Raw genomic sequence first — 22,108 nt, 5'->3', positions numbered from 1 at the left:
TGAATGAAATTAACCGCTGAGAATTCGAACACCGCAACAAAAGAACACACCATATAGTGCACTATTTCCGTGATGGGGAACGGTTTGGAACACAGCTCATGTTATTAAAAATGAAGCCATGGCTAGGTATTGCCAGACTGAGCTGTTTTGACTTATTTTGGGTAAGGTGGGACATTCTTACTTTCTTTACTGGGGCTTGTTAAAAAGGCTCCATTACTAGGGCTGGTTATCGCCACTGATTTCCTGAATCGTTTCGATTTCGATTCATAGGCTACGTTCAGACTGCAGGCAAAAGTGGCCCAAATCAGATTTATTTTGGGGGGGTGGGGGGTCAAGTGACCAGGTCAGACTCCTTCAGAAGTAGTAGTGTGAACACTCAAATCTTCCCCAGGTCTGATTTTTTTTTTTTTTTTCCCCAAATCAGATTTCGACCACTTCTATGTGGTCCTGAATCAGACCCAGTTCTGATTTTTATTTTTTTTTATTTCTTTTCTCAATGCAGCCGCAACCGAGGAGGACTTGATGCGACTTTTACGTCAATCTACATCGACATTTGTCACAATTATGCGCCAGTGGGAGTTAGCCCTAGACACACAGTCACATTAAAAACTTGACTAGGCCTACAACATGGAGAACAGTGATGGAGCAAGTCAGTGGAGGGAGAGGGAGGTGTTAGACCTCATTAATGTTATGCTCATTAATGTTAAAGCTGCCCATTACACAAACATTTTGAAATAAAAGCAAAAATGCTTACTTTCTCCATAACCTCCCTAACTTTAGTGGAACAGCGTGCTGCGTCTGATGTCATTGTTATTGTTCTTTTGCGCATGCGGGTCAGTTTGAAACCGCAAACCGTTCACACTGGAATCTGATATAGGCCACATTTTAAAAAGGTCATGTGAAGAGCCAAACAAAAAATCTGATCTGAGCAAAAAATCTGAATTAAGCATTAAGACTCGCGGTCCCTAAGGTCCCGATTCGATTACATCTCCAATTTCCGATTCAGTGTCGATTTGGGATATTTCAGTTGCAAAACCAATTTTGCTTGGGTATAAGAATTGACCCCAAAGCAGTTACATTAATGTACTTTTTATTTAACATGAACACACCATAAAGTGCAGCTCTACAGACTCTACAGTCAGTGAGTGTTGAGTGACATTTCATCAACAACTTGAGGTGACAGAGGGGACCCCCTTTTTAAAAATGGCCGTGCCAGTTTTTCCCTCGACAAAATGTAGCCAAACTTTGGGGCCTTATTTAACCCCCTACCGACAAGCTAGCATGGTTGATACCAATGGATTCCTTAGGTCTTTTAGTTTCTTATGATACAAACAAAGATGGATTTTATGAATCGATATTGGACCATTTTTTTTTCCCAAACACGCCAGCAACACCCCAAATTAACTTTTGTGACTTTACATTGTCAGCTTGTGTCCATTCAGTTGTCCAGTTCTATATAGCTTTGTTTTCTTTTCTTTTTTAACAGATTGGTCTTAAAACTAATACCCAAGTGGCGATTGTGTGTGTCTCAGAGTTTCAGAAGGTTTACGACTGCCTGGACATCCAGATCGTCGAGCGAGGAGAGTCCTTCTACCAGGACATGATGACAAAGGTGGTGAAGGAGTTCGAGGACAAAGGTCAGTGTGCAGCAGGTCAGAGGTCACAGCACGATAGCTGGACTCTGGTGTTTTCACTCTAAGACTTTTCACAGGCGATAATCAGAGTTAACGTTCATTTTTGATCCGCTTCGGAATGAAAAAAGGTCTTTTTGTGGGTCTCAGTTTGAGTCCCTCTTGTGCCTCTGTACATGTCCGGCTTGTGCCTTTTATCTGCTGGGGTTATTAAAGGCTTTGCACCAATAATACTTCAAACAAAGCCCTCAACATGCAATGCGTTTGAAATTGTAGTCTGCTGTTTCCTTTTGTGACCACCAGGGGGCAATACTGTCTCATAAATGTCTTCTTCCAAACCTTAACAGTCCCTTTCTAATTTTTTTTTTTTTCGGTGTTGTCTAATTTCTTCTTCTCCCCCCCTTTTTCTGCACTTTTTTTATTCCCCATTTCGCTCATTATCCCCTCTTTCTCTTTTTTTCCCCCTCCAATCATACCCAAATTATTACTCTCTTGTTCTCATAAAACCATCATCTTGATAATTTTCCTTTCTGTCATTTCAATCCAACTCTTCCCCCCCCCCTCCTCCCTCGTGTACCCTTCTCACCTATCCATCCATCTTTTACTTTAATTGTGTTTCTTTCCTCTCTCCTCAGGCTTGGTGGAGCTGGACGAGGGTCGCAAGATTGTCTTCGCCCCGGGCCAGTCCATCCCCCTCACCGTCGTCAAGTCGGACGGCGGGTACACCTACGACACGTCGGACCTCGCGGCGCTGCACCACCGACTCTTCACCGAGAAAGCCGACATCATCATCTACGTCACAGACAGCGGACAGGTGGGTAGAGACCGAGACAGAGACCGTTGAGGTAGAGGGAGGATGACAGAGTGTACAGATGTAGCTGGACAGAACAACAGAGACAACTGGAAGTAAAAAGGGAAAAAAAAAAAAATAGCAAAGGTTAGAATCTAAAATATCTAATGGGGAGCAGAGCAACCTTTTGTTTCACAGCGGTTTCAGCCTCGTTGGTTTTGAAGTGTGTGTGTGTGTGCGCTTGTTTAACTATATTCGTGGGGTCCAAAAACCGGGGAATACAGCATACTTGTGGGGTCTGCACAGCCTTCTGGGGCCCAAAATGCTGGACCCCACAAGGTTGAAGGGCTGTTTTGAGGGTTAAGACTTGGTTTTAGGATTAGGGATGAAATTAGGTTAGAGTAAGTGTTACTATTAGGCATTCAGTTGTGATGGTTAAGGTTAGGGTAAGGGGCTAGGGAATGCATTATGTCAATGACAGGTCCCCCACAAAGACAGTGAAACAAACGTGTGTGTGTGTGTGTGTGTGTGTGTGTGTGTGTGTGTGTGTGTGTGTGTGTGTGTGTGTGTGTGTGTGTGTGTGTGTGTGTGTGTGTGGGGGGGTGTGTGTGTGTGGGTGTGTGTGTGTGTGTGTGTGTGTGTGTGTGTGTGTGTGTGTGTGTGTGTGTGTGTGTGTGTGTGTGTGTGTGTGTGTGTGTGTCTTCTCCTTTTAGGCCACACACTTCCAGGTGGTGTTTGCTGCGGCTCAGTTGATTGGCTGGTACAACCCCCAGGTGACCCGGGTGGAGCACGCAGGCTTCGGCGTGGTGCTAGGGGAGGACAAGTGAGTTTCAAACACACAGAGAGCCGACTCTTTGTGACACTGGTTTGTGCCATCTGTCAGTCTTTATGCTAAGCTAATTGTCTCTTGGCTATATTTATAAAGATCTTCTTAAGATCTGACTACATACTAATTAGGGCCGCACCATTAATTGCAATTGTGTCAAAATCGCAACATGGACTCGTGCAATATCCAAATCGCCGGTGGGGGGAGCAATATTTGTTAAAGGCAAAATGTGTTGACCCATTCTGAATCAGTCCGTCCAGAAAAATGTTTTTTTTGTGACTGTCGGGGGCAAAAATCTTTGATTATGCGGCACGTTTTCTTAAAAAATGCGATGGAATATGCTATATGATATTTATGCAATTTTATGCGATGAAATTGCGGGAACTTGCAGAAATTGCGGAAACTTAAAAATAAAAAAGTGATTCCCCCAACACCCTGCTTTTCGATGATGTTTTTCTGGAGGGACTGCTGAATGAAGTATTGTGGTGCTGCAGAGACGTCCCGGCCTACAAATCCTTTCCTACAGACTAAAGAAAAAAATCTGTGTTTGGTACAGCTCCTCACAAATATCACACTATAATCATTTTAATTTCTTTTAATTTAAATAATTTTCAATGAAAATGAGAACAATGATACAAAAATGATCATTCCCTCCAATATCTTGAATCATATCGCAATCGCAATATGAGTACAAATAATAGCAATTATATATTTTCCTCATATCGTGCAGCTCTAATACTAATCAAACAAATACTAGAGTGGTATGGATCTTCTCATCAACCTCTCGGCAAGAATAGTAAATAAGCGTATTTCCTAAATTGTCCCAAAATAAAGCTGGCATTATGGAATTGAAACTAGTTTTAGTATCAATTTTATCGATATCGCAATATGGACTAGTGCTATATCCACATCGCAGAAGGGCGCAATATTTGAGGCAAAAAATATGTCAAACCATTCTGGATTTAGTATTGTGGTGCTGCAGAGACGTCTGGGCCTACAATTCGTATTCAACAGACTAAAGAAAAAAACTTTCTTTGGTACAGATCCTCGCAAAAATCACATTATAATCATTTACAGTTTTTAAATTGTAATGTTTGTCTATGAAAATGAGAATAAGGATACAATAATGATCACTCCCTCCAATATAGTGACTCCTATCGCAATACCAGTCAAAATAATCGCAATTCGATATTGTCCTCTTATCGTGCAGTCCTAATTCAAACGACACATGCTTTTACATCAGTCCCCAAATCAGTCAGTTAAAACTGGTGGAAGTTGAGTGGTTAAATGTGGAGACTGTGTGGCAGTAAAACGCCCGACTCCGACGGTGTTGACACTGGGAGCGTTTAAAGGACTGAGTGTTGTAGCTCCACACAGACTAATAACCGTTTAATAACCAGCGATCCAAATCCCCGTCACCCGAGCAGCAGCAGCAACAACAACAACAACAACAACAACCAGCATCTCCTCCGAAGGCTGAGACTTCACCTCCACCACACTTTAATCATCTGGATGTCCTTCACTGCGTCTTTATCACCACTGCTTCATGTTTTTATTGCATTTATTGTCATACATTAAAAAAAAGAATTTTACTACATGACTACATTGTTTACAAATAAAAAGTATACAGCTGCTGCTCCACAAACGGTACAGTGAGTGTTTGAGCGCAGATGCGGAGCTGTTATTACACAGTGTGTGAGGTGTGGGAGGGAACTGAAAAGTTGTGAAGTAGGTGGACAACAGCAATTACAAGTTGGACAACAACAACATGAGATGGAGTTTGAGACCTGCTTTCAGCTTAAAGCCACAGTGTGTAATGTCTGCCGCCAATGAGGAATTCTAAGTAATGACAACAAAACTGTCGGCGCATCCACATGATACAAGCCTTCGTTATTACGCACCCCCCACCCTTCTCTACGCAGCTGCTAGTAGCCAAGGAGGACACGGAGGATTAAAAAAAACATGATTGACTCTTCAGAAGAGGTCATTATCTTCACTCGAGTTTCTGCGTGGGAAAGTTGCCGGACGACACAATCTTCTGAACATAGTCCTACTGAGACATCCAGAGAGAGTTGCAGCAACTCTCTTGGCAACGGCTTGAATGTAACTGATGTTCATTAATATCAAAAAGTTACACACTAAAGCTTTAAACGCAGAATAAACATTGATAGACCAAGCTGCCTAAAAAAAAAACCCCAACAACAATCACAATAAAGCTGCAAAAAATTCTCAAAATTAATAAATAAAGTTTATAATTCCAGCGTCTTAAATGTGAATATTTTCTAGTTTCTTCTCTCCTCTGTGATATCTTTTGAGTTGTGGACAAAACAAGACGTTGGAGGACGTCATCTCAGGCTTTTGGGAAACACTGATCCACATTTTTTGACATTTTAGAGATCAAACAACTGATCGATTTATCGAGAAAATAATCAACATTGAAAATAATCGTTTGTTTCAGCCCTACATCACAATCTGGCTTTGTTTGTCCCGTTTAATGCATTTGTACTTACAGTGTGTATACTGTACATCCCCCTGTGTATTATTTATTCCCTTTTATAATAAGCAGTGATTACTGGTGTGCAGGCGCTATAATAGGAACGCTATTTGTCACGCTGTTTTTTTTTCCCCTCTAATCAATCGTCCAGAGAAGAAGAGCCAAGCCCAGGCAGGAGGTTGATGTTACGCTTCGCAGAGGCCGTAACTAAGTGCTGCTAAACGCCCCACGGTAACCTGAGTGGGTGTGAATTGGCCCCACAATGGCTGCGCTACTCCAAACTCCATTAGAAATTTATCATGCTGTTTTCATAATTGCTCATCCAGACAATAAGAGCAGCCACGGGGGGAGATGTTATAGCTGCAAGTAAAGAGAGGGGGGAAAAAAACAGGGATATTAAATGTTTGGCTCATGTTCTACTTGTAACGCTCATCTGATTTGGTTGATTGTACAAAATGTATCGCCCCGAGGTGTCGGCTAGCAGAAGTCCTTTAACTAGTTTGTTGTCGTGATCGTCATTGGCGACGGAAGGTCAAACCTCCGGTACCTGAAAAGTTCAGTGTGGGGATGTTGAGACGTTGCGAGTACAGAGCGGTGGTTTTTTTTTTTTTTTTTTTTTTTTTTTTTTTTTTTTTTTTTTTTTTTTTTTTTTTTTTTTTTTTTTTTTTTTTTTTTTTTTTTTTTTTTTTTTTTTTTTTTTTTTTTTCTTTTTTTTTTTTTTTTTTTTTTTTTTCTTCCTTCTTTCTCTTTTCTTTTTTTTTTTTGTTTTTTTTTTTTTTTTTAACAGTCCACATTTTTCCCCATTTTCTGACATTTTATATATCAAACAACTAATCAAATAATCGAGAAAATTATCAACAGATTAATCGACTATGAAAATAATCGTTGCAGTTGCAGACCTACATGATATATAATGTTTTCTTGTCATTTAATAAGTAGTCTATATGAAATAACCACACTGTAAAGCCTATTTTTGTGTACTTCTGTGTGAATGAAAGACTTGACAAATGAAAAGCACTGACAATTTTCTGGTTTAATTAAGAAACTTTTGTGCAAAATGAACATCAAGAAATACAAGCAAGCAGGATGCTTGGCTGTAGGCAGGAGTCACTGCTGTGGGAAAACCTCACGCATTTATTTTAACCAACATTTGAGTTCCACGTGGACCTTTTTTTTTTTTTATTCTTTTTTTTTACGGATTATTCTCCACCGTTCTTATGCAGAGAGACCAGTGTCCTGCGCTGAGCTCTGCCAGTAATCTCTCACTGAACTTTTTGCTTCATGTCTTTCTTGCTCAGGAAGAAGTTTAAGACCCGGTCTGGAGACACCGTGAGACTGATGGACCTGCTGGAGGAGGGACTGAAGAGGGCCATGGACAAACTGAAAGAGAAGGAGAGAGACAAGGTGAGAACGCCATCCTTTATTTAGCAACACGGACTGCTGATGGAGGACATGGAGGAGGAGAGAGACCATCTCTCCCTTCTTTCTCCATCATTTTGATGCCAGGGTGTGTCTCATCTCTCACCCCTGATTTACAACGGGATGAGTGTATTTTTTTGGGCCGTCATTTAGTGAGGATATGAAACCCATACCCATAGCTTTTAACTTTTGAACATCATAAAAAAGTTGCTCCCTGCTGTCGGACACATTTACTGTCTCATAAACTGAAAGTGAAAGGTGACATTAATAAAGGGCAAAGTTTCTCTTACCTCTAGTGGCGTCTAGCCACGCAGACAGCTTTTGGCTTTATTTGTCCAGGTTTTGACGATATTAGTGTCTGACATTTCTGCCTCCGGACCAATACAACAGAGGTTTCAATTTCATTTGTGAGGCTTACAGACAACATTCATTCCCCCAAAAAGTGTGTTCTTGTTACTCTGGATAATCCACCACTTGAACTACTTTCTAATAACTTTCTACTAACAAGGCCCGGAACACACCCTGACTCTCTCCACACTCCACCTCTGGCTCTACATGCTACCGTACTTACTCTGCTGTACTGCTCTTTTTTATTTTTAAAGGTCCCATGACATGGTGCTCTTTGGATGCTTTTATATAGGCCTTAGTGGTCCCCTAATACTGTATCTGAAGTCTCTTTTATATAGACCTTAGTGGTCCCCTAATACTGTATCTGAAGTCTCTTTTATATAGACCTTAGTGGTCCCCTAATACTGTATCTGAAGTCTCTTTTATATAGACCTTAGTGGTCCCCTAATACTGTATCTGAAGTCTCTTTTATATAGACCTTAGTGGTCCCCTAATACTGTATCTGAAGTCTCTTTTATATAGACCTTAGTGGTCCCCTAATACTGTATCTGAAGTCTCTTTTATATAGACCTTAGTGGTCCCCTAATACTGTATCTGAAGTCTCTTTTATATAGGCCTTAGTGGTCACCTAATACTGTATCTGAAGTCTCTTTTTATATAGACCTTAGTGGTCCCCTAATACTGTATCTGAAGTATCTTTTATATAGACATTAGTGGTCCCCTAATACTGTATCTGAAGTCTCTTTTATATAGACCTTAGTGGTCCCCTAATACTGTATCTGAAGTATCTTTTATATAGACCTTAGTGGTCCCCTAATACTGTATCTGAAGTCTCTTTCCCCAATTTCAGCCTTGGAGCAGAATTACAGCTACTAGAGCCAGTCCCATAATGAGCTTTCCTTAGTATGTGCCATTTTTCTTTTTTTCTTTTTCTCGTTTGTAGCTATTGAGGAGGAGAGAGGGGGGGGCAAGGTGGAGGGTGGGGGTGTGGCCTTGACCAACTGCCACTTTGCTCGTTTGAAAGCCATGATGTCTCTCTCTCATGGGTGGGCCAAATTCTCTGGGTGGGCAAAGCAGAGAAAGGGGAGGTAACCTTGCTCCTTATGACCTCATAAGGAGAAGATTCCAGATCGGCCCATCTGAGCTTTCATTTTCTCAAAGGCAGAGCAGGATACCCAGGGCTCGGTTTACACCTATCACCATTTCTAGCCACTGGGAGACCATAGGCAGGCTGGGGGAACTCATATTAATGTTAAAAAAAACTCATAAAGTGACATTTTCATGCCATGGGACTTTTATATATTTATACTTACATTGTTTATACTCTTAATACTTGACTTTCTGAACCTTCTTTATGTTTAGAGAATGTGTGACATGCACCGACAACACCAAAACAAATTCCTTGTATGAGTAAAAAACTTACCTGGCAATAAAGCTATTCTGATTCTAGTCAGAGTAAAAAGGAGCACATGGGAATTCAAGTTGATTCTTGGCCTCGGGACTAGTAGTTTGACAAATGAATCATAACTCAGGGTCCCCGTACTAGCTTTTTTTTGCAGAGCTTTCCCCACCTTTGAGACCACCTTTGAGCAAAAAAAACAAACGCAAGGTTTAGGGCTGCTCGATTATGGGGGAAAAATTATAATCACGATTATTTCGGTCAATTTTGAAATCACGATCATTTAACACGATTACTCGTTGACTTCTGGAAAGATGTTGCAATTATTGAACTTAAAAAAACAGTGGAAAAAGTTAAATTTAAATCAACATTAAAAAAAACACACCTGTGAAATTTGCCTTAATACTCTTCCTATATAAACTTTATTTTTTTATTCAGAACACAAGAGACAGTAAGAGTTTACTTGCCAAACGTAATGAGCTAAATAATAATTTTTTTTTTTTTTATGTTTTTCTCCATTATTCTCTTTGTGATCATTGGGAGCCGAAATCATAATCACAATTCAATTTTGATTAATTGCACAGCCCTACTCTAGCTCACCCAGTAAGAGTATGCGCTCCATGTAGGCTGGGTCCTTTGCAGCGTGTCATCCCCTAACTCCACCCGGTCTAATAATCTGGCTCGCCCTGAAGTTTAGTGCTGACGACATGCTTATTCATCACCCTGAGCAGCTGTGATGTACAATACCGCTGGGTGACGTCACAAGTACAAAAGACCTGCACGCTCCAACACTTTGGTCCAGAGTAAATATCCTGACAAATATTAGACAAATTGCCATGACATTTGGCATATACATCAGTGTTTTCCCTAGGTTTGTGGAAGGCATTAGGTACATGTATATGGCGGGCAGGTTTAGGGGTCCTACCTTAAGAAATTGTTTTTCAATAATAATAAAAACGGTATGATTTCACATTATTTTGAACCATTAATATTACCACATCTGTGTCTTAAACATTGGAAAAGCTAGCGGAGCTAATACATAAATAAAACTAAAAAAAGCTTTAAGACCAAACTTGCTTAGGAAGTCCACTGGGGACCAACTACAATCCTTAGATCTGAGAAAAGTCACAGAGTTATGATGCTCACGTTGATTTTACATTAATTTGGCTCGAGTGCTGGGCCTAAGCCTTATAATGGTATGGAAAACCCTGGACATGGCACAGAGGATGAATCCTACGGACGTTGGCGATCCCCTGACCTTTCTCCATGCACCAACAGACTAGATAAACAAATGTGAAATGAAAAGTTCTTCACAGACAGTTTTTCACGGCACACAGAGTTGTGTAATGGAAGTGAATTAAGAGTGTTTTTGCCTGAGATCCCCTGAACTGCACATTTTAGATTGCAGATTTAAATTGGGGGTAATTAACTTGTATCTTGTGTTTTTTTTACATTTGGAGAAAAAGAAAATGTTGGAAGATAAAACAACAAAATTAACAAAGAAGACAAACCGCACACAGCTGTGTGTGTGTGTGCGTGCGTGTATGTGTGCGTGTAAAAACCCAACAGAACCTGACCTGGTTAAGTATTATCTGGAGCACTTGGTGCAGTGTAAACAGTCAGTGACTTCCAGTTGAACTGCAATGATTTTAATGCTGATAAGGTTGTGGGAAGCCGTTTCCAGCCCAGTTTCACTGCAGGCCTGGCGCTCTGCTGCCTGTCTGGGTCGGTGCCTACGTCTACCATCTGCTAACCCTGCCTCATTAAAACAAACCCAAACCCTAGCCTCCATTCACCTCAGCCTGCGCCGCTAACGCTGCCGCTAAGATTGGTTTCCTCCAGTTCTTCTGTCTTTTATTATTTACTCCTGTCCTATTTTCTGTTGTATTCTTTTAATACTTTTTGTATCCTGTTATGTTCTGTCCTTTCCTGTGTTGTCCTGGTATTCCCTGTCCTGTTGTGTCGTACTGTTCCCTGACCTCTTTGGTCCTATCCCTGTATGTCTGCCCTGCCAGCTACAGCTTGGCATTTGGCCTTTAACTGGAGCTGCAACGATTAGCCCATTCATCTCATAAATCAACTAGTAAACTGTCAAACAATTAATGGATTATCCAAATAGATGCAGATTATTTCTTAGTTATTTATCAAACATTACACATTATTGTAGGCCCAGTTTAATATGCAATTCAACATATGCAACATTATGGGCCCTATTTTAACAATCTAAGAGCACGGCGTGAAGCGCCTGGCGCAGGTGCGTATAGGCGTGTACGAATCCACTTTTGCTTGTTTAACGGCGGAAAAAAGGGTCTGCGCGCAAGGCGCATTGTTTAAAAGGGTCGTACTTAGTGTCTTCATTAATTCATAGGTGTGTTTTGGGGCGTAACATGCAATAAACCAATCAGAGGGTCAGCTCCCATTCCCTTTAAAAGCCAGGCGCGTTTGGACCTTGGAGCATTGCTATTATGATGGAGGATTTGCTGAGCAGGAAGGAGAGATTTTTAGGAGAAGAAACTGATCTGCTCGTGCGTGAAGTGAAAGCTCGCGAGCAGATCATATAATACTATTTCACATTGTAATATTTAGATTTTTAATCTTTTGCATGTTTGTGTGCTGCTGCACGTCCGTGTGTGTGTGTGTGTGTGTGTGTGTGTGTGTGTGTGTGTGTGTGTGTGTGTGTGTGTGTGTGTGTGTGTGTGTGTGTGTGTGTGTGTGTGTGTGTGTGTGTGTGTGTGTGTGTGTGTGTGTGTGTGACAAGCATAGTGTGTGCGCGCTGTGCACGAGCCTAGACACATTTTACTAATTTGCTGTTAAAATAACAATGAAATGCTGCGTTATTGACTTTAGAACAGGTTTTTGTTGGTCAATGGCGTGACAGCTTTCCGCTGCCTCAAGATAGCAATATGCCCAGAATGCACCTGAACACACCTCCCTGTAAGACCAGCACGCCCATGGGTGCAAAGTTGGGCACAGGTGTATTTGCTATTTAAACGACGTGGACGGGAAATTGACAACAGCGTCGGTCTTAAACTAGCAAAGACACTGGCGTCGGGCTTTGCGCTGCACTGGGTGCGAGATATAGGGCCCTAAATGTAGTAAGGGGTGCCTGCTGCGTCTCTTTTTCTTTTTTTTCTGCATCTCTTTTTCAGCCGACGCGTCCTTGGCTTAAAACGTTGAAGACCCGTGCTTTAATATAATAATAATAATAATAATGCCATAGACCTTTTTCACAGCAGACATGTTGACATGTCATAGTAGGAAAAGCACAGTTGTATTCAAACCCATTAATAATGGCAGCATTCCACTTAGGAGAGGCCCTGGTATTAAACCATTACTGATGGCTGCATTCCACTTAGGAGAGACCCTGGTAGTAAACCATTAATGATGGCTGTATTCCACTTAGGAGAGGTCCTGGTATTAAACCATTACTGATGGCTGTATTCCACTTAGGAGAGACCCTGGTAGTAAACCATTAATGATGGCTGTATTCCACTTAGGAAAGGTCCTGGTAGTAAACCATTACTGATGGCTGTATTCCACTTAGGAGAGGCCCTGGTATTAAACCATTAATGATGGCTGCATTCCACTTAGGAGAGGCCCTGGTATTAAACCATTAATGATGGCTGCATTCCACTTAGGAGAGGTCCTGGTATTAAACCATTACTGATGGCTGCATTCCACTTAGGAGAGGTCCTGGTATTAAACCATTACTGATGGCTGTATTCCACTTAGGAGAGGCCCTGGTATTAAACCATTAATGATGGCTGTATTCCACTTAGGAGAGGTCCTGGTATTAAACCATTAATGATGGCTGCATTCCACTTAGGAGAGACCCTGGTATTAAACCATTAATGATGGCTGCATTCCACTTAGGAGAGGTCCTGGTATTAAACCATTACTGATGGCTGCATTCCACTTAGGAGAGACCCTGGTATTGTGCATGCTGACTCACTGAAATATCTTACTGGGACACTTGATGGAACTGAGCCATCGTTAAGGTTATCAATTTCAGCTGTGCTTTTCCTACTATGACAAGTCAACATGTCTGCTGTGAAAAAGGTCCATTCTATGACCTATCCCTGTGTTTCTTGTCGTGTTGTATCTTGTCATTCTTTGTCCTGTCATATCGTGTCATGTCCTCAGTCCGTTATGCTCTGCTTGACAGGAAAACCCTTCTGCATAACCCCGTCCTCCCTCTGTTCCCTCCCTTTGGTATCGGACACGTCACACACACAGATTCAAGGGAAGGCGATGACTTAATAAGTCAATTTAAGCTTTGCCTGAGGTTACCGAATTAAATTCATCATTTGGATTAAATTCCACTGACTGGTTTTAGCGTAAGGTGATGTACTGCCTGCAGTAATTACACGCTGATAAAGTCCACACGGCTATCAGAATATTTAATGCTGCCTCAAGAATTATTGGTAGGATTATTGTCTTTTTAATACGTCCGTGTCATTAAAGGAAACTTGACTGTGCTGTAATTGTCTTCCTGCAGGTCCTGACCCCCGAGGAGCTGACCAAAGCCCAGAGGTCCGTCGCTTTCGGCTGCATCAAATACGCCGACCTCTCCCACAACCGCATCAACGATTACGTCTTCTCGTTTGACAAGATGCTGGACGACCGGGGCAACACGGCGGCGTACCTCCTCTACGCCTTCACTCGAATCAGGTGAGGGCTCACGCTCAAGTTCGCCATATTACTGAACCGTGATCTCTGCTTCTGCGTTGATGCAAAAATACTACACTGTTGAAACCTTCAGCTTTTCCACCATTATTGTTTTGTTGTAAGCTGAGTAGGGCTGAACGATTTGGGGAGAAAAATCTAAATGCGAGTTTTCTGCCAGATACTGCGATTACGATTCGATTTGTGCTTTAAAAAAAGATAAAGTTGAGTCAAACTTCAATATTCACTGCGTAACGGTCGATACATGTCATGGAGCAATTTAACATGAGACACCATTAAAACATTAAAACTGCCACTTTACTGGAACCGCTCGCACATCCATGCGACCCGTACAAGTCCGCGGCTGTCCACGTAGCCTGAGCCTGGTTGTACCAGAATAAGTTTACATGGTTTAATTTTCAAAAAACACCATATTTTGTTGTACTGCACAGCCCTCTCTCACTGCTGCAGATCCTCTTTTCACCTGGTTTCTGTTTTAGCTACAGAGTGAGACCTCTTTTCTTCTTCTTCTGTACTATCTTTGATTGCACTTGCACATGCGCAGTAGCTCAAATCGTAGATCATGTCAGCTAGCTCCATAGACAGTAAAAGAAAGGCTGTTTCTCCAACTTTGGTCAGTTACAAGGCAGGATTAGCTGGGAGACTTCTAAATGAGGGCGCACATGTAAGTAGTTCTTTTGTAGATTATGGTGAACTTGTGTGTGTTGTAGCAGTGCTTTGCTATTGAGAACGAGGTAGCATGCTAGCGCTAGCATGCTAATGGTTGCGGTTAGCCAGCTCGTTTCGGCTAGTGACGTAGAAAGCCGTGCCAATTTTGACCAGCTCACCAGGAGACTGAAGGCAGGACACATTCAGAAACCGTATCTCACTCAGAACACCATGGATGGAGTTTTTTCAAAGTTTGTATGTGTGTGGAAGCACCAGAGACACAAAATAACACCCCAAATTTTTCATAATATGGGCACTTTAATCGATTTAACACGACAGTCCTCATCACTATAGCGGAGAGCCCGGGAACTTAGCAGAAAAAAAGACCAACTTGCTAGTCCAAAGTTTGCACTAGAAAGTTACCTAGCAGTTAATACATAGATTGTATAGCCCATTTTCTTCTTACAATGCAAAAAAAACAACCTGTTTTTAATTACCTTTTTTGTGTTGTTTTTAACTTTTTTAAAACTGTTTAACTGATTGATTAACAGTCGATTGATATCATGTGACTCTGTCGGGGTACAAATAGTGCTTGATTGGTTCACATTATGGCGAAGCAGAAGAATAACAGGACTACGTTCAGGCTGTCTGTCTAGTAAGCCAGCTTGACTTTTCACTTTGGGGCGCAAAAAGTATCTGGAAAGTTAAATTGAGTTCCTCGGGCGCGTTTCTGCCTCGGCTGTGTCCTCCTCTCCACTCTGCTCTGTTGGAGAACCTCCGACCAGTCCCAGTACACTTTCATTACCCATATCAGATCTGCCGCTCCGGCCCTCCACGGAGCTCGTTGCCAAGGGGATTAGTCTTCGGGGTCTTTCCAGTCTGCACGGCCCAATTTCTCCTCACCCCTTATCACCTGTATCGAGTGACCGTCTCCTGGCTGCAGAGTGCTGCCCTGATCCCCCTTCCTCTCCAGCTTCCCTGGAGGGTGTTAGACTCCGGGTGGCACAGTGCCCGGCAAAAGATTGATCTTCTCTTTTTCCAGTCTCGCCTGAGAGGATTCGATGTTCTACTATCTGTCGATAGAGCACTCACTCTGGCAGCAGCACACAGTCAAGTGTCCTTCTCAGTAGATATCTTCAGAAAATATCTCAGATCTCTGAAAATCATAGTAATAATGCATATCAAAAAGGTTAGATTTTTATTTCATTTTTTTAAGATATTGTTAATATGTATTATTGGTCAATCTGGCCCAAAGTGACACCTACAAATTACTCTTTTCTTTCTTTTTTTTTTTTTTTTTTACAGTTCAAAACTCAACTATGTTTAATTTACACTGATAATAAAGCAAATGGTCACATTTGAGATTGATGATTTGTCAACGAAGTCTCTTTTTTGTTTGTTTATATAATAGTGTAATACCTCCACACTCACAGGAAAATCCCAAGGAATCACCATCAGTACTTAACAGATATATAATGGTGAATTCCTCCTCCCTTATTATTTCAAACGTTCCGTCTTTTGGGTGATTCATTTACTTCAAATTCTGTGACTTCTTACCTGCAAACGCACATGATATTTTCAGTGTAAATCATTACTGAAAAAAAAGCTAAACAACCTGTTCCTACCTGAGTAAAAGACCATTCTTATTGACACAGTGAACAAAACAGCAAAACAATTCTGATGTGAAAACATTCATTCTGGGACATCTCCATTACCGGTGTTATTGTCGTCCTGTAGGTCCATAGCTCGCCTGGCGAACATCGACGAGGCCACGCTGAGGAAAGCGGCCGAGACCTCGGAGGTCCTCCTGGACCACGAGAAGGAGTGGAAGCTGGGCAAGTGCATCCTCCGTTTCCCGGAGATCCTGCAGAAGATCCTGGACGACCTGCTGCTGCACACGCTCTGCGACTACCTGTACGAGCTCGCCACCACCTTCACCGAGTTCTACGACAGCTGCTACTGCGTGGAGAAGGACAGGCAGACGGGTACGTCTTCCAACCACATCCAGGCGAACAGCGCAAAAGAAAACAAACAAACAAGCAGAGATTTTCGGGTAACACTTTACTTTTTAGGTATCTACATAAGAGTGACATGACACTGTCATGAACACATGACACTGTCATAACTCTAACCCTAACTCTAACCGTAACTTGTCATGACAAAAACCGAATGACACTTACTTAAAGAAGTGTTATGTCATAAACGTTTATGACTTCTTTCTAATGTTGATGACACGTTCATGACCGTGTCATGTCACTCTTATGTAGATACCTTCAAGTAAAGTGTCACCGATTTTTCTCCCCTGCGTCGGCCGTCGCAGTGAAAACGCATTGGCATGGTTATATTTCAGTTAGTCTAATAGCTGGTTTGATTTGCATTGAGAGATGATTTTATGGAAATTACCCCATGCAAATCTCTAGGTATGGTGAAGGGTATGTGATGATGTGGGGGGGCTATTTTAATTCCAAAGGCCAAGGGAACTTTATCAGGATGCATAGTATCCTGGATCCATGAAAATAACTGGCCCTTTAAAAATATAAAATCTGCCTGCCTCTATGGGAATTTAACATAGGGGTGGACTTACTTTTGCCCCTGTATTTTATGGGAGAACATTTATTTATTTACGATACATTATTCATTCACAAAGACAATTTAAAGGTGTCCTTAAAGGTTGAAAAAGGGAGTAGAGGAAGATTTCCACTTAAGCAAAATCAGTGTTCTCGCTAAAAGAGCGGTAAAGGCCAGAATGTCTTTCATAGAAGAAGGCGAGAGGGAGACACAAGAGCAGATCTTCTTCAACATGATGCTCTCAATGGGAGTCAATTAGCGGGAGGTTTCACTCTGAGAGGGTTTTCACTGAAAGCCATCCACTTGTTTCTGTTAGCATTCCATCCCTGCGGTGCACTGAAGTGCTAGCACTTTAGGTTTAAAACCTGCTTAATTATGCTAATTCTCCCCAGCGGAAGGTTATTAATTTATAAATTGTTTCTTTTTTCGAAAGTATACTGTTCTGTGTGTGTGTGTGTGTGTGTGTGTGTGTGTGTGTGTGTGTGTGTGTGTGTGTGTGTGTGTGTGTGTGTGTGTGTGTGTGTGTCTGTGTCTGTCCGCGCGCACGTGGACTCAGATCATGAGCCAGATTTAAAAGTCACAGGATCCATGAAATGGGGCCTTCACTCAGTTTCAGTTTCTCAGTTTATTGGATTGACATACAGAACATGAATTCATCTTTCAAAAAGAACAAATTAATCATCAACATATAAGGGTTAATGCCCGACGAGGTGTCCATTATCAGGAATTAATAGACGACTGGGAGGCCATTAATAACCTGATAAGATTGCCAAAGAAGAGGTTTTTTTTTAACCCATTAATTTATATTTTCATACGTTTCGCGATCCAAATCTGAATTCTTTTCAAACAATAACTCCCTCGTTTGCCTGGTAACACCTGAGGGTTTGACTAATGCCTGGAGTTTTTTTGTGATTGTTGCGGGCAAAAATCCTTGATTATGCACGTTTTCTTAAAAAATGCGATGGAATATGCGGGAACTTAAAAAAAACTGCGCGTTGATGAAAAAGAGAAAAAAAAGTTATTCTATGATGTAATTATGTCACTTCATAACGTTCCCATGGCAGCAAGGGAAAATGGCTGCTGTTGTGTGAAGTAAACGCAAAATTTTTCAACTTTCTGCTAAGATAAGTGATTTTTTTTTTTTTTTTTTTTTTTGCAACGAAAATGCGGGGATTATGAAATCATGCAAGGCCCGCATATTTTGCGCGGAAATCTGCAATTTATGTGGCGAAAGGACGGCATATTTGAACAAATGCGTGCTTTTTTCGCGTTTTTCTGGAGGGACTGGTCATTCCCACCCCGTAAGGTTCTTACATGCAATGCAAGCATTGTTGTGTAACACATTTCGGTTACACTTTACTTGACGGTATCTACATAAGAGTGACATGACACTGTCATGAACGTGTCATAAACATTATAAACAAGTCATAAACGTTTATGACATAACGCTTCTTTTAGTAAGTGTAATTTGGTTTTTGTCATGACAAGTTATGTTTAGAGTTAGGGTTCATGTCATGACAGTGTCATGTGTTCATGACAGTGTCATGTCACTCTTATGTAGATACCTTCAAGTAAAGGGTTACCCACATTTCAAACAGAAATGTCTGCTTGGCCTCTTTGATCTTTCCCGAAGCTTCTTTCTCGTCAGCAGCACTCTGTCCCCGTCCGGTATATAGTTGGACGTGTCTGCTTTGTTTGTGAAAATTACAAACTCATTTTGCTGTCTGTCGATGATCATCGATGTTCGCGCCCCTTTAACGACCTGTCTGCTTAATTCACCCTCTGCTGCTCATTACGGACTTAATTTCTATTGGATTTCTACTCCGTGTAGCAATTTGGCCCGATGGGGTGGATGGTCATGGATGTTGCGTGTGGCTGCGTGATGTACGGGTCATTGACTTGATGTCGGCTGCCGCTGTGTGATGGTAGCGCCATTAAATGCGCCCTCTGACCTTCTGTTGCTTGTTGTTCTCGCTCTGCGCTTCACCTCCGACTGTTTTCTCTCATCTGCGGGACTTCTGAATATTTCTCTCTTCATCCCCCTTCACTTCATCTCTTGGGTCTTCTTTTGCTCTTTTCAAATCACCTAATAATCCATTATCTATTAGATGTGTTAATTATCCTTTATGCTAAATTCACACTACAATATCAGCGCAGTAACTGTCCTGACAGACGTGAGGAACGTTGGTTTGACCCTCGTGTTGTGTGTCATAATAAGAAGAACACCAGATAAATCTGAGGAGTTCTGAGATGTTTTATAGGGCAGCAAATAAGGAAAAAAAACAAAGCGTTGCTTAACAAATAATACATTTTCAACCTTTTCTGTAATCTGAGCTTATTTTATTTTAAAAAATATTTTCATATACTGTCTGAATGTGTGTGTGTATGTGTGTGTATATATATATATATATATATATATATATATATATATATATATATATATATATATATATATATATATATATATAAATATAAATATAAATGAAGAATGAATGAATGAATGAATGAATAAAATAATATACCTGTACCTCCCGGGTCTTATTTAAGCTAAAAAAAAGACATGGAAATCTCACTTTTTTACACCTTTTAAATGCCGTTACACACCGGGGGCGTGACAAATTGCGTTGCAAAGTGATTGTATAGCAGCTAGAGTCTGCAGTTGGAGCACAAATAAATGCTGCAGCTCCTCAAAACCACAGTAAACAACACAACGTGATTGGTTGAGGTCTTTATTCGAGTCACAAAAGTTTAGAAAAATCAACCTCGTTTAGGAAAAAAATTACGCCGCTTTATCGGCGCATAATATTCGCGTTCTGTGTGAAAGTACTCGTGTGATAAAAATATATTGGCGTGTGAAATGCATGTTGCGTTCCAGACACAATCTTTAGCCCGTAAGTTACGACTTCAAGTCACGACTCGCGACTTGGTAGCATTCCAGGCAAAGTCACCACAAACCCTTCTAGCTAGAGGCTACCTAATGTTGACGTTAGCTAGCGCTAGCGGATACTAGCAATTTCTAGTCGGCGACATATTTTGGCCTTCATTTAATAAACATAACCTGTAGTAGTACACAATCGTATGTGTATTGTTTTGATTACAATGTGCGGAATTACTTTACGTTGCCTATTTAAGTCTATTTATTCCTATTTCTCACCGTTAATCACCGGCGTCTGTACAGCATCACCAGGGGGGTCGCCATTGTTGTTTATGTGTGTGTGACGTCAATAACTGTAACTGGGAGTCCAACCATGTGGTACCAGTTCACGGGGAGTAAGTTATGGGTTTGACTGCCGTTCCAGGGCACTTTCACGGGCAGAGGTTGTGAAAACACAGGTTACTGGTTACCTGGAACGCAGCATTAATCGCACGAAAAAACCGGTCGCCGGTGTGTAAAGGCCTTAATCCAAAAGTGCGTAGTAATTCTATTCGCTGCTAACTGTAGTATTTAACTGTGACACACACCTGTGCTTGTCTCTCCAGGTGAGGTGGTGAAGATCAACATGTGGAGGATGCTGCTCTGTGAAGCCACCGCCTCCATCATGGCCAAATGCTTTGACATCCTGGGCATCAACCCTGTCGGGAGGATGTGATGTCGCAGTGATCCTCCCTGCCTCTTGTCTTTTCTTTTTTTTTTTCCTTTCTGCATCCAGAACAGGAATGGGAGGAGAAAGGACGAGACGACGATACAAACAGTAATTTGTCTCTTTCACTCACGTCACAGCCAAAAAAACTCACTGGACTTTAAGAATGAAACAAAGTTATTCTATCCATCCTGGGAGGAAAAAATACATTGAAGTCAAATAATTAACATCTCATGTGAACGATCATTTCTTTTTTTTTATTAAAGAACCGATGTGAAACCAAAATGTCACCCAGTCTGCTGTCAATTATTTTCAAATTGTGGATCTCTGTTTAAAGCCAGAAGTCATATTGTTACTGGTAAACTATTGTGATACCTAAAATGTGATCCGTAAAGAAAAAGATGCACAACAAAAGCCTCAACTGACAGATTTTGTCAAGAATTTTTAAGCTAAAAAAGGTGAATCGGCTCGAGTCATTTCCTCCTGAGCCCCCCAAAAATTTCTCTCGGATGCTCCGAAAACGGACGTTAGAGGCAACTGAAACATTGCCGCACAGGACGCTAGTGAACTACACCTGACAGCAGGTAACGTTAGCCTACCGTTAGCAAGTTAACACTACACCTGACAGCAGGTAACGTTAGCCTACCGTTAGCAAGTTAACACTACACCTGACAGCAGGTAACGTTAGCCTACCGTTAGCAAGTTAACACTACACCTGACAGCAGGTTACGTTAGCCTACCGTTAGCAAGTTAACACTACACCTGACAGCAGGTAACGTTAGCCTACCGTTAGCAAGTTAACACTACACCTGACAGCAGGTAACGTTAGCCTACCGTTAGCAAGTTAACACTACACCTGACAGCAGGTAACGTTAGCCTACCGTTAGCCAGCAGCTGGAGTAAACACGGTTAAAATGCTGACAGCTAAACTGTGTAAAAGTGTATCTAACTGCCCCCACTGCTAAGACACAGACTCAGCCTCGCTGCGCCAGCCTCGTGCTGCATTCAAAGTTATTGTAAAATACCCTTTTTCCCATCCAGTGGTTGTTTTAGTCATTTAACAGGAATTTACTGGTGAAATAAGGAAGAGGCTCGATATTCGGTCGCATTTTACGTACAATATTGACAAAAAATCTGAATGTGTCAACTATTTGACTGAAATGGTTATCAGAAATAATCCCAGAAATCATTTATTTAAAAAAAGACAGATGTTTTGACTAAAACTTGACTAAGATATAAAGTTTTCTTTTGACTAAAACTAGACTAAATTGACGAGACTAAAAAAAGGATATGTGAATGGCTAAATATGACTAAAACTAACAAGGAGAATTGGCACAAGACTAAGATGAAAAACCGGTGACAAAATGAACACTAGTGGGGATGAATGAAACACGTACCGCACCAGTGTTCACAGTGATTGTCTCATTGAGACAAACCACTTCAGCCATCAGTGAGCTCTAAGATGCTTTAATCGCATCAAAAAAGTCCACACATTCAAGGCGAAAGCATCGGCGAGAGAGAATAGCTTTGCATGCATTTCAGCTGTAATTGCTTTCCGCAGCGTCCGCCCCTCTGCTTGCCAGACTCTGACATATAGAAAGTCGCGTTTGACTTGAGCTGCTTTTTAGATAACCACAATTGCCGTCTTTGCCTTCCATGAGTCGTGTAAGTAAGTGGGCTTTGTCTGCAGAAACTCAAAGTGCTAGGCAAACAAAGCC

At 41.4% G+C, this 22,108-nt stretch overlaps 1 protein-coding gene across 1 annotated transcript in view; it reads left to right on the top strand.

The window, feature by feature from the left end:
• Positions 1-20,680, top strand: part of rars1 (arginyl-tRNA synthetase 1) — a 31,192-nt gene extending 10,512 nt beyond the window's left edge. The window contains exons 9-15 of the mRNA XM_039778150.1: positions 1,533-1,637; positions 2,267-2,445; positions 3,135-3,244; positions 7,040-7,145; positions 13,406-13,578; positions 15,979-16,226; positions 20,290-20,680. Coding sequence (XP_039634084.1) covers positions 1,533-1,637; positions 2,267-2,445; positions 3,135-3,244; positions 7,040-7,145; positions 13,406-13,578; positions 15,979-16,226; positions 20,290-20,399 — 1,031 coding nt within the window. The 3' untranslated portion in view covers positions 20,400-20,680. The remainder of the gene's footprint in view (positions 1-1,532; positions 1,638-2,266; positions 2,446-3,134; positions 3,245-7,039; positions 7,146-13,405; positions 13,579-15,978; positions 16,227-20,289) is intronic.
• The last annotated feature ends 1,428 nt before the right edge of the window (positions 20,681-22,108 follow it).

This window comes from Perca fluviatilis, chromosome 16 (genome assembly GCF_010015445.1).
Source record: "Perca fluviatilis chromosome 16, GENO_Pfluv_1.0, whole genome shotgun sequence".
Taxonomy (NCBI): Eukaryota; Metazoa; Chordata; class Actinopteri; order Perciformes; family Percidae; genus Perca; species Perca fluviatilis.
Note: the sequence above shows the minus strand (reverse complement) of the source record. Positions and strands in the feature narration are given on the sequence as shown.